The 14,601-nt window shown below is 21.5% G+C and overlaps 1 protein-coding gene across 2 annotated transcripts in view; it reads left to right on the forward strand.

Annotated features, from left to right (window-relative positions):
• LOC117173321 (2-oxo-4-hydroxy-4-carboxy-5-ureidoimidazoline decarboxylase-like) overlaps nt 1-14,600 on the forward strand; it is a 17,815-nt gene extending 3,215 nt beyond the window's left edge. For both annotated transcript variants that reach the window (XM_033361811.1, XM_033361812.1), the window contains 2 exons: nt 1,534-1,892; nt 14,199-14,600. In XM_033361811.1, the coding sequence (XP_033217702.1) occupies nt 1,546-1,892; nt 14,199-14,382 (531 nt within the window). In that variant the 5' untranslated portion in view covers nt 1,534-1,545 and the 3' untranslated portion in view covers nt 14,383-14,600. The remainder of the gene's footprint in view (nt 1-1,533; nt 1,893-14,198) is intronic.
• The last annotated feature ends 1 nt before the right edge of the window (nt 14,601 follows it).

Consider the following 14,601-nt stretch of genomic DNA (forward strand, 5'->3'; position numbering starts at 1 on the left):
AAGGAAATTTTGATTAATTAATTATTTCTAGAGTTATTTCACTTATTATGCTCAAAATCCGATTTTTGCAGATTAGTCGATCTGTAGCCTAAAATATTCAACCAATTAATTTTAGAAATCCAGGACAAATTTAAGAGATGTAGCTCCAGCGCCGCTTTTTAGAAAAATTTTATTAATTAATTGTTTCTAGAGTTATTTTAAATGTTATGCCAATTTTTCGATTTTTAGCATTTTATTCGACCGATAGCCTAGAATATTCAATTGATTCGTCTGAATATTTTAGGATAAATTCACTAGATGAAGCTCTAGGGCCACTTTATAGGAAAATTTGTAAAATTTAATTATTTATAGAGTTATTTCACTTATTATAACCATTTTTCGATTTTTAGCAGCTTAATCGACTGTTAGCCTAGAATAATCAATTGACTCTTTTAAAAATTTCAGGATAAATTCATTAGATGAATCTCGAGTGTGGTTTTTAAGGAAAATTTGTTTAATTAATTTTTCCTAAAGTTATTTCCCTTTTGATGCCCACTTGTCGATTCTTTTAGCAGTTCAGTCAATGTATTCCCCAAAATATTAGGATAAATGCACTAAATAAAGCTCCAGTACGGGATTTTAAGGAAATTTTGATTGATTAATTAATTATTTCTAGAGTTATTTCACTTATTATGCTCAAAATCCGATTTTTGCAGATTAGTCGATCTGTAGCCTAAAATATTCAACAAATGAATTTTAGAAATCCAGGACAGATTTAAGAGATGTAGCTCCAGCGCCGCTTTTTAGAAAAATTTTATTAATTAATTGTTTCTAGAGTTATTTTAAATGTTATGCCAATTTTTCGATTTTTAGCATTTTATTCGACCGGTAGCCTAGAATATTCAATTTATTCGTCTGAAAATTTTAGGATAAATTCACTAGATGATGCCACGGTGCAATTTTTAAGGAAATTTTGATTTATTAATTGTTTTTCAAGTTATTTCACTTTTTATGTCCATATTTCAATTTTTTTAGTAATTTATTCGACCTATAGTCTAAAATATTAAACCGATTCGTAAACAAATTTAATAATTTGTGAGACATAAAACTTTGACAAGTAATTATAAAAGATATCTAATTTTTTAAAATTTATTAAATTGAAAAAATGATAGAAATTTAGAGAATATATTGCAAAGGAAAAAATCGATTACTTATTATTAAAAAAAAAAAAAAGAAATAACATCTCGCCAAGTTTTTATTTTTTCCTCTTTTGATGCAATCTCAAAATTGCTTTAATTTCATGAGTTGAATCGATTTTAAAATTTAGATTTACAAACAATGTTAATTTTACTTTGAAGTATTTTTTCGATATCTAGATTTTGTTCAGATTTAATTATCTAAAAGTGAAATACCAAAATATTCCAAATTCTCTTGAAAAATGGTCCAACTTTTATTACTACTGGATCCTATTTATTGATTTTTTATAGAATAAATTAAAAATTAAGAAGCAAAAAATAATCTAATTTGAAGAAAATAAAAATTGGATTGTTTCAGAGTTTAAGAAAAATGGCTACAGGTGGGATTTTGAGTATAACCGAAGTGAACGCCTTGCAAAGTGAACAATTTGAATGGCTTTTTGGAAATGTAATCGAACACTGTCCTGAAGCTGCAAAAAAAGTCGCTTCGAAAAGACCTTTTGCAACTTGTGAAGCCCTAAAAATTGCCTTCGACAATTATTTAGATACACTTAAAACTGCAGAAAAGGAAATTATTTTACAGAAGCATCCCGAGTTGGCAGGCAAGCTTCTCGATGAAGGAAAACTCACTGGAGAATCTCAAAATGAGCAAAAATTAGCGGGACTCGACTGTTTGAGCAAAGAGGAAAGACAAACTTTGAGTGATTTTAACAGCTTGTAAGTTTCAATCAAAATTATCTCTTCCCTGCATTTTTAGTTTTTAGGGTGGCTATTCGGCGGACGATTTCAAATTCCCGGTTTTTCCCGCTCAAATTTTTCAATTTTCCCGGTCAAGTTAAAGTAATCTTTTCATATTTGGGGCAAAACGCAAACATTTTTTTATAATTAATGAATTTTCAACCAAAATTATAAATATTTAACTGAAATACTTGAATTTTTAAAGATAAATCTGTATTTTTTAATAAGATTAATTTTATATCAAAAAATAAAATGTTTCAATAGGATTCATATTCAACCATAACAAAATAATCAACAACTTTTTATAAACAAATCAACAAGAATGATTGATCTGCTAAGAAGATTTTTTACCAAAAATATGAATTTTTTGAACGAAACAGTACATTTTTAAACCAAATAGTTCAATTTTCAATCCAAAAAGACGCATTTTCAACTGAAAAGAAAGATTTTTATACGAAATTGTTAAATTTTCAAACAAACTAATAAAATTTCTAACCAAAACTATGAATCTTCAATCAGGAAGACTAATTTTTACCAAAAAAATGAATTTTGAAAAAAATAGTTCGTTTTTCAACCGAATAGTTGAATTTTCAACGAAATTGTTAAATTTTCAACAAAATAATTAAATTTCTGAGCAAAAAGATGAATTCCCATAAAAAAATATTTGTTTTTTTTTTTACCAAAAAGATAAATTTTGAACAAAATAGTTTGACTTTTAACCAATGCAATTTTCCAAATAGTTGCATTTTTAATCCGAAGAAAAAAATTCCCAACTTGAAAGATTGATTTTTTAAAAGAAATCTGTAGAATTTTTAACAAAATAATTAAATTTTTTGGCCAAAAAGATGAATTTCCAACAAAAAATATATATTTTTTTATCCAAAAAGATCAATTTTGAACAAAATAGTTCGATTTTAACCAATGCAATTTTCCAAATAGTTGAATTATCAATCCGCAAAAAAAAAAAAAAGAATTGCCAACTGAAAAGAGTGCTTTTTTCAAACGAAATTGTTGAATTTTTAATAAAATAATAAAATTTCTGGCCCAAAAGATCAATTAAAAAAAAAAAAGAAGATTAATTTCTGCCCAAAAAGATAACGATTAAAAATTAATTTTCAACAAATTTGTATTTACAAAATGAGCATGAATGATTTTTCAATCAAGAAGATTTTTTTTTACCAAAAATATGAATTTTGAACAAAACAGTTATTTTTTTTAACCAAATAGTTGAATTTTCAATCCAAAAAAACGCATTTTCAACAGTTAGAAAGATTTTTTTACGAAATTGTTAAATTTTCTAACCAAAAATATAAATCTTAAATCAAGAAGATTAATTTTTTTACAAAAAAAAAAAAAAAAACGAATTTTGAAAAAAAATAGGAAAAAAAGAGAAGAATTTTCAATAAAAAAGAGTGCTGTTGTAACGAAATTCTTGAATTTAAAAAGAAATCATTAAATTTCTAGCCAAAAAGATGAATGTTCAACGAAGAAGATTAATTTTTTACCAAAAAGATAACCATTAAAAATGAATTTTCAACAAATTTGTATTTAAAAAATCAATATGAATAATTTCTCAACCAAGATTTTTTTTTACCAAAAATATAAATTTTGAAAAAAGGAAAAGTAACAAAATAATTAAATTTCTGATAAAAAATATTAATTTTTGCTTTTACCAAAAAGATCAATTTTGAACAAAATAATTCGACTTTTAACCAATGCAATTTCCCAAATAGTTTTTAACAAAACAGTTAATTTTCTAACGAAATAGTTGAATTTTCAATCCAAAAAGACGAATTTTTAACTGAAAAGAATGAGTTTTTTAACGAAATTGTTGACTTTTTACAAAATACTTGAATTTTTAGCCAAAATGATGAATTTCCCTAAAAAAATATTCGTTTTTTTTATTAAAAAGATACATTTTGAATAAAATAGTTCAACTTTTAACCAATGCTAAATAGTTAAAATTTCAATCGGCAAAAAAAAAGAATTGCCAATTGAAAACAGTGATTTTTTTAAACGAAATTATTGAATTATTAACAAAATAATTAAATTTCTAGCCAAAAAGATGAATTTTCAATGAAGAAAATTAGTTTTTTGCCATAAATTTTAATTTTGAAGGAAACATTACACTTTTAAATCAAATATTTTGATCCAAAAAGACGCATTTTCTACTGAAAATAAAATTTTTTTTAACGAAATTGTTGAATTTTCAACAAACTAATAAAATTTCTAACCAAAATATGAATCTTCAATCAAGAAGATTAATTTTTTACCAAAAAATAGTTCATTTTTCAACAAAATATTTGAATTTTCAACCAAAAAAAAAAAAAATTTCCAATTGAAAGAATGATTTTTTGTTTAACGAAATTGTTCAATTTTTCACAAAATAGTTCAATTTCTGAGCAAAAATATGAATTCCCATAAAAAATATTTGTTCTTTTTTACCAAAAAGATAAATTTTTAACAAATTAGTTAGACTTTTAACCAATGAAATTTTCCAAATAGTTTAATGTTTAATCCGCAAAAAAAAAGAAATGCTAACTGAAAAGAGTGCTTTTTTTTAAACGAAATTGTTGAATTTCTAATAAAATAATCAAATTTCTGGCCAAAAAGATGAATTTCCAATAAACAAGATTAATTTTTTATCAAAAAGATAACCATTAAAAATTAATTTTTAACAAATTTGTATGAAAAAAATCAACATGAATGATTTTTCAACCAAAAAGATTTTTTTACCAAAAATATGAGTTTTGAAGAAAACATTCATTTTTTTAACGAAATAGTTGAATTTTTAATCCTAGAAGACGAATTTTCAACTGAAAATAATGATTTTTTTAACGAAATTGTTGAATTTTTAAAAAAAATAATAAAATTTCTGACCAAGAAAATCAATTTTCAATCAAAAAGATGAATATTTTACCACAAAGATGAATTTTGAACAAAACAGTACATGTTTTAACCAAATAGTTGAATTTTCAACCCTAAGACAAAAAGAACTTCCAACTAAAAGGAGTATTTTTTTTTAATTGTTGAATTTTTAAGAAAATAATTAAATTTCTGGCCAAAAAGATGAATTTCCAACAAAAAATATATATTTTTTTATCCAAAAAGATCAATTTTGAACAAAATAGTTCGATTTTAACCAATGCAATTTTCCAAATAGTTGAATTTTCAATCCGAAAAAAATAATTGCCAACTGGAAAGAGTGCTTTTTTTAAATGAAATTGTTGAACTTTTAACAAAATAATTTAATTTCTAGCCAAAATGACGAATATTTAATTTAAAAAAGTAATTTTTTTGCTATAAATTTAAATTTTAACAAAACAGTACACTTCTAAATAAAATAAAATTTCTAACAAAAAATATGAATCTTCAATCAAGAAGATTAATTTTTTTATTTTTTATTAATTTTTAAAAAGTAGTACATTTTTCAACCGAATAGTTGAATTTTCAGCCAAAAAGAAAAAACAGAATTTCCAACTGAAAGAGTGACGTTTTTTTAAACAAAATTGTTGAATTTTTAACAAAATAATTAAATTCCTGGCCAAAAAGATGAATTTCCAACAAAGAAAAAAGTAGTTTATTTCACCAAAAAGATACATTTTTAACCAAATAGTTCGACTTTTAACCAATGCAATTTTCCAAATTGTTGAATTTTTAATCCGCAAGAAAAAAAAATTGCCAACTGAAAAGAGTGTTTTTTTTTCAACGAAATTTTGAGATTTTTAATAAAATAATTAAGCTTATGGCCAAAAAAATTATTTTCAACGAAGAAGAATAATTTTTTACCAAAAAGATAACCATTAAAAATTAATTATCAATAAATTTGTATTTAAAAAATCAAAAAGAATGATTTTTCAACGAAGATTTTTTTTTACCAAAATATGAATTTTAAACAAAACAGTTATTTTTTTAACGAAATAATTGAATTTTCATTCCAAACCAACAAATTTTCAACTGAAAAAAATAATTTTTTTAAAGAAATTCTTAAATTTTCAACAAAATAATAAAATTTCTAACAAAAAAGATAAATTTCCAATCAAGAAGATTAATTCTTTACCAAAAAGAGTGAATTTTGAACAAAACAGTCAATCTTTTAACCAACTAGTTGAATTTTCAATGCAAAAAGAAGCATTTTTAACTTAAAAGAATTATTTTTTTATAACGAAATTGTTAAGTTTTTAACAAAATAATTAAATTTCTAGCAAGAAGATGAATTTTCAATTTTTTTTACTTTTTTTCTTCAAATTTTCAAGGTTTTAAGAAAATAATTTAATTTTTAGCAAAAAGATGAATTTTCAACTAAGAAAATTAATTATTTTTTACCAAAATAATGAATTTTGAAAAAAATAGTTAAATCTTCATTCAAGTAATGCAATTTTCAACAAAAAAGAGGAATTCTCACTGGAAACCAAAAAGATTTTAATTTTAAATAAAAAACAGTTTAATTCAACAATGAAAAAACTAATTTTCAACATCTTTTTATAACAAAATTATTAAATTTTCAAACACATAATTGATTTTTTAACCAAGAAGATTAATTTTCTACCAAAAAGATGAACAATTTTAGCAAAAAAAATTCATCTTAACTGATGAATTATCAGCTAAAATTATAAATCCTCCACTGGAATATTTGAAGTTGAAAAAAATTAGTTTTCAACTGAATTTAAATAATTGAGTTTTAAGTTAAGAAAATCAATATTCAACCAAACAAAAGGAATTTTCAATAGAATTGCTCATTTTTCAACCAAAGAAATTAATTTTCAACAAAAAATGATAAATATTTATCTGGAATATTTGAATTTTCAACAAAAATGAAGAATTTTTAAATAATGAGATTAACTCAAAAAAAAAATCTAACAAAAAAGTCGATTTTCTATTTTAAAAAAAAGTCATTTTTAAACAAAATATGTGAATTTTCAACGAAAGAAATGAATTTTCAATTAGAAAAGATAAATTTACATCTAAACTGTTAAACATTTAATTAGTAAAGGTCAATTTTTTACTCAAGTTGAACGGTTTAATTTTTAGTTGAAAAAATTAACTTTCAACCAAACTGATAAATTTTCAACTAAAACGATGAATCTTTAACTGGAAAAGTTGAATTTCATACCTACCTGAAAGGATGAATTTTCAATAATAAGATTGATTTTCTACAAAAAAATAAGAATTTTCCACAAACTACATAAATTTCCAACAAAAAAATTTAATTTTTAAATAAATAATCTCAATTTTCAACCAAACAGTTTAATTTTCATCAAAAAAGGTTAATTTTCAACCAAAAATACAACAGAGTAGTTGAATTTTCAATTAAAAATCAAATTCCTGATTTAAAAAAAACGTATTTACAGAAAAATTCATCACTTTTCAATAAAATAATACATTTTCATCCAAAGAATAAACAAGTTTTCAATCAAAAAGCCCTTTTTTCAACCAAAGAAATGAATTTTTAATTAAAATTATGAATATTTTTTGTTGAAAAAATTGACTTTCAACCCAATTGTTGAATTTTCAACTAAAATTATGAACCTTTAACTGAAATAGTTGAATTTTACACCAACAGATATTTCTAACACAGAAAAATCGTCTAATTAATGTGAAAATTCAATTATTTTTTTATTGAAAATTCAACGTTTTTTCAATTCATCCTTTGATTTGAAAATTCATCTCTTAAAGTAGAAACTCAAACCCGCTTTTATTTTAAATCAAAATATCTCTTGTTTATAAAAAGGAAATTATTTTTCAAATAAAACAATGAATTTTAATCTGAAAAAGTTCAATTTTCAAAAAAAAAATAATAATTTTCACTAAAAAAGATAAATTGTCCAACAAAACTTAAATAATTAAGTTTAAACCTAAGAAAATCAATGTTTAATAAAAAATATTTTTAACTAAGAAATATCATTTAAAAGAAAAATTAATAATTAAATTTTCAGTTAAAAAATTAATGTTAAATAGAAATTTTAACTAAAATTATGGAATATTAAATTGGAATAATATTTTCAGCGTAAGAAAATAATTATTTGCAACAAAAAAAGAAATAAATTTTCAATAAAATATCTATGTTTCAACCATAAAAATAAATTTTTAATGAAAATTATGAATCTTCAATAAAAAAAAAATAATTTCCAGCAAAAAATTTTTTTATCCATCAAGTAAATTTATTTCTAGCCTGAGAGATGAGTTTTCAACTAAAATTATGAATATGTAACGGGAATACTTGAATTTTCAACCAAAAATATAATTTTTAGACCATAAAAAAATTTTTTTTTAAATAAAATAAAAACTATTTTTAAAAATATATCATTTTCTACAAAAAATTTCTTTTTTAACAAAATACGCATATTTTCTACGAAATAAATGAATTCTTTTTATTAAAAAAGACGAATTTATATCAAAATTGTTGAATTTCGGACTAAAAAATGTCGATTTTTTAGTCCAAAATGGAACAGTTAAATTTTCAGTTGAAAAAATTTATTTTCAACCAAACTGATGAATATTCAAATTAAATTATGAATCTTTAACTGAATTAGTTGAATTTTGTATCAACCAAAACGATGATTCTTCAATCAATAAGATTAATTTTCTATAAAAAAGAGGATTTTTCTACAAACTACATATGTTTTCAACAAAAAAAATTGTTTAATTTTTAAATAAAAATAAAAATTTTCAAACAAATAGTTGAATTTTTATTCAAAAAAGACCAAATTTCAACCAAAAATAGAATAGATGAATTTTCCGTTTAAAATCTAATTCTTAAATAAAACCAAAAAATGTTTTTAGGAAAAACAGTTAAATTTTTACTGGAATAGTTAAATTTTGAGTTGAAAAATTGATTTTAAACAAAACAGTTGAATTTTTAAAAAAGTAATGAATCTTCAATTAAAATGACGAATCTTTCAAGAACAAAATTAATGTTTAACAGCAATTTAACAACATAAACAATAATTTATAACACTTAAATAAAGAAGAATTTCATCTTTCAGTTTAAAAATAAATTTACTAGTAAATTTATTTTCAAACTGAAAGCTGAAATTTCAACTAAAATTATGAATATTTAATTTGAATACTTGAATTTTCAACTACAAAAAAGAATGTTTAAAAAATGAGATTAACTTTTAAAGAAAAAAAATCACTTTCTACCAAAAAAGTACATTTGCTACCAAAAAGTTGTTTTTCAAGCAAAATACTTGAATTTTCAACAAAATAAATAAATTTTCAATTAAAAAAGACAAATTTATATCTAAATTGTTACATTTTGAATTAGAAAAGATCAATTTTCTAACCAAAATGGAACGGTTAAATTTTCAGTTAAAAAAATTAAATTTCAACCGAATTGAGGAATTTTCAATTAAAATTATGAATCTTTAAGCGGAATCGTTGAATTTTATACCTACCAAAAAGATGAATATTCAACTAATAAGAATAATTTGATTAAAAAAAGACTAATTTTCTACAAATTCAGTGAGTTTTCAAAAAATAGTTTAATTTTTAGGTAAAAAATATCAATTTTCCACTGAATAGTTGAATTTTCATCCAAGAAAGATCAAATTTCAACCGAAAATTAAATTTTTTAATTTTCCGTTAAAAATTTAATTCTCAAACAAACAAAAAATTAGATTTTCATAAATATAGTCACATTTTTAGTCAAAAAATCGTTTTCATAGAAAGAAAAAACAAGTAATCAGATAGCTCATACTTCTACCAAAGAAATGAATTTTAAATTAAAGTAATGAATATTTAATTTAAAAAAAAAATAATTTTTCAACGAAAGATTTTATTTTTCAACCAAGTAATTTATTTTTAACCTAAAAGATGAATCTTCAAATAAAATGATGAATATTTAACTGGAATACTTGAATTTTCAACCAAAAAGAAGAATTTTTAAACAATGAAATTAATATTTAAAAGAATATTTTCTACTATAATAAGTCGATTTTCTACCAAAGAAGTTTTTTTTTTAATTTACGCGAATTTTTAAGGAAATAAATATATTTTCAATTTGAAAAGACAAGTGTACATCCAAATTTTTAAATTTTCTACCCACCAAAAAGATGATATTTCAATCAATAATATTAATTTTCTAACAAAAAATAAGAAATTTCCACAAATTACATGAATTTTCCAAAAATATTTTAATCTTTAAATAAAAAATATCAATTTTCAACAAGGGTTGAATATCTATTAAACAAAATTTTAACCAAAAATATAACATTTAAGTTTTCCGTCAAAAATTTAATTCTTAACCAAAAAAAAACGAATTTTCCCCAAAATAATTCAATTTTCGGTAAAAAAAACTGCTTTTCATTAAAAGAAAAAATAAGTCTTCAAGAAAGTAGATAATTTTTTAACCAAGTAAATTTTTATTTTCAATAAAAAAATTAATATTTTAGCAAGAGTTCATTTTTCAAATAAGTAAATTTATTACTAACCTGAAAGATGAATATTCAACCCAAAATAATAATTTTCGAGGAACGAGATTAACTTTTAAATAAAAAAAATCATTTTATACAAAAAAGTCGATTTTTTAATAAAATACTTGAATTTTCATCTAAATAAATGAATTTTCAATTTAAAAAGACTTGAATTCTTCATCCAAATTGTTACTTTCAAAAGCACAAAGATGAATTTTCAACCAATAAGAATAATTTTCTACAAAAAAATACGAATTTTTCAATGATAAAAAACATCAATTTTCTTTAAAAAAAAGATAAAGTTTCAACCACAAATAGAATATTTTAATATTCTGTTAAAAATCTAATTCTTGAAAAAAAAACAAAATATTTTCAGAAAATCAGTTAAATTTTCTACTGGAATAGTTAAATTTTTATTTCGAAAATTAATTTTCAACGAAGCAAGTTACATTTTTAAAAAGGGATCAATTTTGATACTTGAAAATACTTGAATTGTTAACCAAATAGTTAAAATTTCATCTTCGAAAATGTATTTTCCACCAAATAGTTGAAATTTCAACTAAAAAAGGTCAATTTTTAACCAAATTTTTAATTTGATTACGAATTTTTCACAAATTATATGAATTTCCATTAAAAAAATAGTTTCATTTTTTTTTTTTTAAATGTCAATTTTCTTCAAAACAAGATGAAATTTCAACCAAAAATATAATATTTTAATTTTCCGTTAAAAATCTAATTCTTAAAAAACAAAAACAAAAGGAATTTCAGAAAAATAGTTCAATTTCCTACTGGAATAGTTAAATTTTTATTTGAAAAATTGATTTTCAAAAAAGTAAAATACATTTTTAAAAAGGGATGAATTTTCAATTAAAATGACAAATCTTCCAACAACAAAATAACAACAAAAATGATCTAAAAAAGGTCAATTTCCAACCAAAGTTTTTATTTGATTACGAATTTTTCACAAATTACATGAATTAAAAAAAAAGTTTAATTTTTTTGTAAAAAATATTCATTTTCATCCAAAAAAGATAAAATTTCAACCAAAAATAGAATATTTTAATTTTCCGTTAAAAATGTAATTCTTAACAAAAAAAAAAACGGATTTTCAGAAAAATCGTTTAAATTTTCTACTGGAATATTTAAGTTTTTATATGAAAAATTGATTTTCAACGAAGAAAGTTATATTTTTAAAAAGTTGAAGATTCATCAGTTCGTTTGAAAGTTAATTTTTGCAACTGAAAATTCAACGGTTCCATTTTTGTTGGAAAATTGAACTTTTCTAGTTCAAAATGTAACAATTTGGATGAAAATTTGTCTTTTTAAATTAAAAATTCATTTATTTAGATGAAAATTCCTGCATTTTGTTAAAAAAATTGAATTTTTTGTATAAAACGATTTTTTTTAATTTTAAACTTAATCTCATTGTTTAAAAAATCTTATTTTGCGTTGAAAATTTATCTTTCAGGTTAGCAATGAATTTACTTGTTTGAAAAATGAACTCTTGCTAAAATGTTAATTTTTTTATTGAAAATAAAAATTTATTTATTTGGTTAAAAAATGAGCTACTTAATTGAAGACTTGTTTTTTCATTGGATGAAAGGAAGTTTTTTTTACCGAAAATTGAAATATTTTTCGGAAAATCCCATTTTTTTTGGTTGAGAATTACATTTTTAACGGAAAACTCAATTATTATATTTGTGGTTAAATTTTTAAAAAATGAAAATTCAACCCTTCTTGAAAATTGATATTTTTTTATTTAAAAATTAAACTATTTTTGAATGATTTTTGGATGAAACTGCTCAAAATTTAACAGTTTTGATGTAAACTTGTATTTTCAAATTGAAAATACATTTATTTCCTTGAAATAGTAGAAAATCGACTTATTATAGTAGAAAATATTCTTTTAAATATTAATTTAATTGTTTAAAAATTCTTCTTTTTGGTTGAAAATTCAAGTGTTCCAGTTAAATATTCATCATTTTATTTGAAGATTCATCTTTTAGGTTAAAAATAAATTACTTGGTTGAAAAATAAACTCTTTCGTTGAAAAATGATTTAAAAAAATTAAATATTCATTATTTTAATTAGAAATTCATTCCTTTGGTAGAAATATGAGCTATCTGATTGAAAAACTTGTTTTTTCTTTCTATGAAAATGATTTTTTTACTAAAAATGTAACTATATTTCTGAAAATCTGATTTTTTTTTGGTAGAGAATTGAATTTCTAACGGAAAATTAAAAAAATTTAATTTTCGGTTGAAATTTGATCTTTCTTGGATGAAAATTCAACTATTTAGTGGAAAATTGATATTTTTTACTTAAAAATTAAACTATTTTTTTGAAAATTCATTGAATTTGTAGAAAATTAGTCTTTTTTTAGTCAAATTATTCTTATTAGTTGAATATTCATCTTTTTGGTAGGTATAAAATTCAACGATTCCACTTAAAGATTCATAATTTTAATTGAAAATTCATCAATTCGATTGAAATTTAATTTTTTTACTGAAAATTTAAACGTTCCATTTTGGTTAGAAAGTTGACCTTTTCTAGTTCAGAATTTAACAATTTAGATATAAATTTGTCTTTTTTAATTGAAAATTTATTTATTTTGTTAAAAATTCAAGTAGTTTGCTTGGAAAACAACTTTTTGGTAGAAAATGTACTTTTTTTGGTAGAAAGTGATTTTTTTCTTTAAAAGTTAATCTCATTTTTTAAACATTCTTCTTTTTGGTTGAAAATTCAAGTATTCAAATTAAATATTCATAATTTTAGTTGAAATTTCAGCTTTCAGTTTAAAATTAAATTTACTAGTAAATTTATTTTTAAACTGAAAGATGAAATAATTCTTTATTTAAATATTGTAAATTATTGTTTGTTGTTAAATTGCTGTTAAACATTAATTTTGTTCTTGAAAGATTCGTCATGTTAATTGAAACTTCATAACTTTTTAAAAAATTTAATCGCTTTGTTGAAAATCAATTTTTCAATTAAAAATTTAACACTTTTTCTTAAAAACAATTTGTTGTTTTGTTTCAGAATTATATTTTCAACAGAAAATTCATCTACTCTATTTTTCTTTGAAATTTGATATTTTTGGGATAAAAATTCAACTTTTTGTTTGAAAACTGATTTTTTTTTTAATTAAACTATTTTTTTTTGCTGAAAATATATATAATTCATTACATGAATTTCCCAAAAAAAAAAATTTAATTTTGTTGTAAAAAATTTAAATTTTTATTTGGAAAATTAATTTTCAACAAAGTAAAATATATTTTTAAAAATGGATGAATTTTCAATTAAAATGAGAAATCTTCCAACAAAATTAATTTAAAAAAAAAGTTTGGCTTTTAAACATAAACAGTTGAATTTTTAAGAAAAAAAATGGAAAATTCCCAACGAAAAATGAAAAAAAAAACGTGTTTTCTAATTAAATTCCCGGTCAAGTCACCACCCTGATTTTTATATTTGAAAATACTTGAATTTTTAACCAAATACTTCAATTTTCATTTTCAAAAATGTATTTTCAAACAAATTTTTTATTTGATTACGAATTTTCCACAAATGACATGAATTTCCAAAACATAGTTTAATTTTTCAGTATAAAATATCAATTTTCATTTAAAAAAAAAACAACAAATTTTAACCAAAACTAAAATATTTTAATTTTTCGTTAAAAATCTGATTCTTATCCCAAAAAGAAACAGATTTTCAGAAAAATAGTTAAATTTTCTACTGAAATAGGTGAATTTTTATTTGGAATTTTTTAACTTCTTCCCCGGTTTTTTCCCGGTCAAATCGCCACCCTGAATTTTTTATTCAAGACCTCAAAAATTGAATCTGATTTTTTTTTAAATTCACGATTTTTCAGATATAAGGAAAAATTCCAGTTCCCTTTTGTGATCTGTGCTCGAGAAAATAAAATGCAGACTATCCTCTCAGCAATAGAAATTCGCGTGGAAAATTCCAAAGAAGATGAAATTAATTTAGGAATCGAAGAAGTGAAAAAAATCTGCAGGATACGAGTTGGGGATCTCGTCTGGCCTGACAAATAGATTTTCTTTTCCCTGAAAACGCAACAATCGAAATCTTCCAAAAATTATATTTTTATAGCGAAATTTTGATTATCTAAATTTAAAATCAATTTCTCTCATCAATGCTCAAAATTCTTTATCCAAATTTTCTAAATTTCTGTCTAATATATAAAAATGTCGCAATTAAGTTAAATATTAAAAGACAGGAAAAAACTTGGATCTAGTTATTTTTAAATTAAG

The sequence above is a fragment of the Belonocnema kinseyi genome, chromosome 5 (genome assembly GCF_010883055.1).
Source record: "Belonocnema kinseyi isolate 2016_QV_RU_SX_M_011 chromosome 5, B_treatae_v1, whole genome shotgun sequence".
Classification (NCBI taxonomy): Eukaryota; Metazoa; Arthropoda; class Insecta; order Hymenoptera; family Cynipidae; genus Belonocnema; species Belonocnema kinseyi.